A 1,787-nucleotide genomic window follows, 5' to 3' on the forward strand; every position below is an offset into this window, starting at 1 on the left:
ACGTACCAACGTCTAGTTAATATAATGTTAAATCATCAAATAGGCAAATCCATGGAAGTTTATATTGATGACATGCTAGTTAAGTCCCTGCGTGCAGAGGACCATTTTACTCATTTGCAGGAAACATTCGACATCCTCAGAAGTTACAACATGAAGCTTAGCCCCGAGAAATGTGCCTTTAGAGTAGGTTCGGGTAAATTCTTAGGATTTATGCTATTGAGCGGGGGGATCGAGATCAACCCCGACAAAATCAAGTGCATAGAAGAAATCACAGTGATAAATAATTTAAAGTTTGTGCAACGGCTGAAAGGCCGAATAGCGGCTCTGGGCAGATTCATATCAAGGTCGTCGGACTGGAGTCATCATTTCTTCTCTTTACTCAAAAAGAAAAAGAACTTTGAGTAGACTCCAGAATGCCAACACGCCTTAGAGGAACTGAAGCAGTATCTGACTAGCTTGCCTTTGATTCACATGCAAAAAGAGGATGAAACGATGTATCTATACCTGGCCATATCCGAGATAGCGGTAAGCGGTGTGCTGGTTTGAGAAGAGCAAGGTACGCAATTTCCTGTTTATTATGTAAGTCGGACCCTAGGGGATGCCGAAACTAGTTATCCGCACCTACAAAAATTAGCTCTTACATTAATAAGCGTATCGCAAAAACTGAAACCCTATTTCCAATGCCACTGTATTTGCATTTTAACAATGTACCCTCTCCGAAGCATATTTCATAAGCCCGAACTATCGGGCCGATTGGCCAAATGGGCCATCGAACTCGGGGGTACTATATCAACTATCAACCCCGAACGGCCATCAAATCCCAGATTCTGGCAGACTTCATGGCCTTCCCTGTGCCTGAGGTAGAAAAGGAAATATTACTAAGATCAGGCACATCTTCCATGGTATGGACCCTATTCAACGACGACACCACAAACGAGAGAGGATCCGGGCTTGATATAGTCCTGAAGCCGCCCACGGGTGGCATAATCAGGCAATCTATAAAAACTGCAAAATTAACTACCAATGAAGCTGAGTATGAGGCTATGATTGCAAGTCTGGAATTGGCAAAAAGCCTAGGAGCTGAGATTGTCGAAGCAAAATGCGATTCACTCCTGGTAGTAAACCATGCAAATGGGACCTACGAGGTTCGAGAAGACAGGATGCAAAGGTATTTGGACAAAATCCAAATCAAAATACGCCGTTTCAGAGAATGGACCCTGGTCCACATACCTCGTGAGCAGAATAGCGAGGCTGATGCCCTCACAAACCTGGGATCATCTATTGAAGAAGATGACCTACTCCCCGGGGCTATTATTCAGCTGTCCAAATTAGTGGTTGGGGAAGGTCATGCCGAGATTAGTTCTACTAGAATAACATAGGATTGGAGAAATAAATACATTGACTATCTGAAAGACGGAAAATTACCCACAGACCTAGAGGAATCGAGGACCCTGCGAACCTAAGCAGCTCGATTCTCGCTCGATGAAAATGGGAATCTATATAGAAGAACATTCGATGGCCCCCTAGCAGTATGTCTGGGATCGGGGTACACAGACTATGTACTCCGAGAAATTCATGAGGGTACTTGTGGGAACCACTCCGGCGCCGATTCCTCAGTCGGAAAGGTGATTAGGGCAGGTTACTACTGGGACAACATGGAAAAAAACACTAAGAAATTCGTCTGGAAGTGCAACAAATGCTAGAGATTTACCCCTATGATTCACCAACCCGACGAACAGCTACATTCGGTCTTATCGCCATGGCCATTCATGAAATAGGGAATGGAC

General features: G+C 44.4%; 1 protein-coding gene across 1 annotated transcript; it reads left to right on the forward strand.

Moving 5' to 3' along the window:
- The first annotated feature begins 839 nt into the window (after positions 1-839).
- Positions 840-1,379, forward strand: LOC138870967 (uncharacterized). The gene has a single exon (XM_070148812.1). The coding sequence runs from the start codon at positions 840-842 to the stop codon at positions 1,377-1,379; it is 540 nt and encodes a 179-aa protein (XP_070004913.1).
- Positions 1,380-1,787: the final 408 nt, after the last annotated feature.

This window comes from Nicotiana sylvestris, chromosome 6 (genome assembly GCF_000393655.2).
Source record: "Nicotiana sylvestris chromosome 6, ASM39365v2, whole genome shotgun sequence".
Taxonomy (NCBI): Eukaryota; Viridiplantae; Streptophyta; class Magnoliopsida; order Solanales; family Solanaceae; genus Nicotiana; species Nicotiana sylvestris.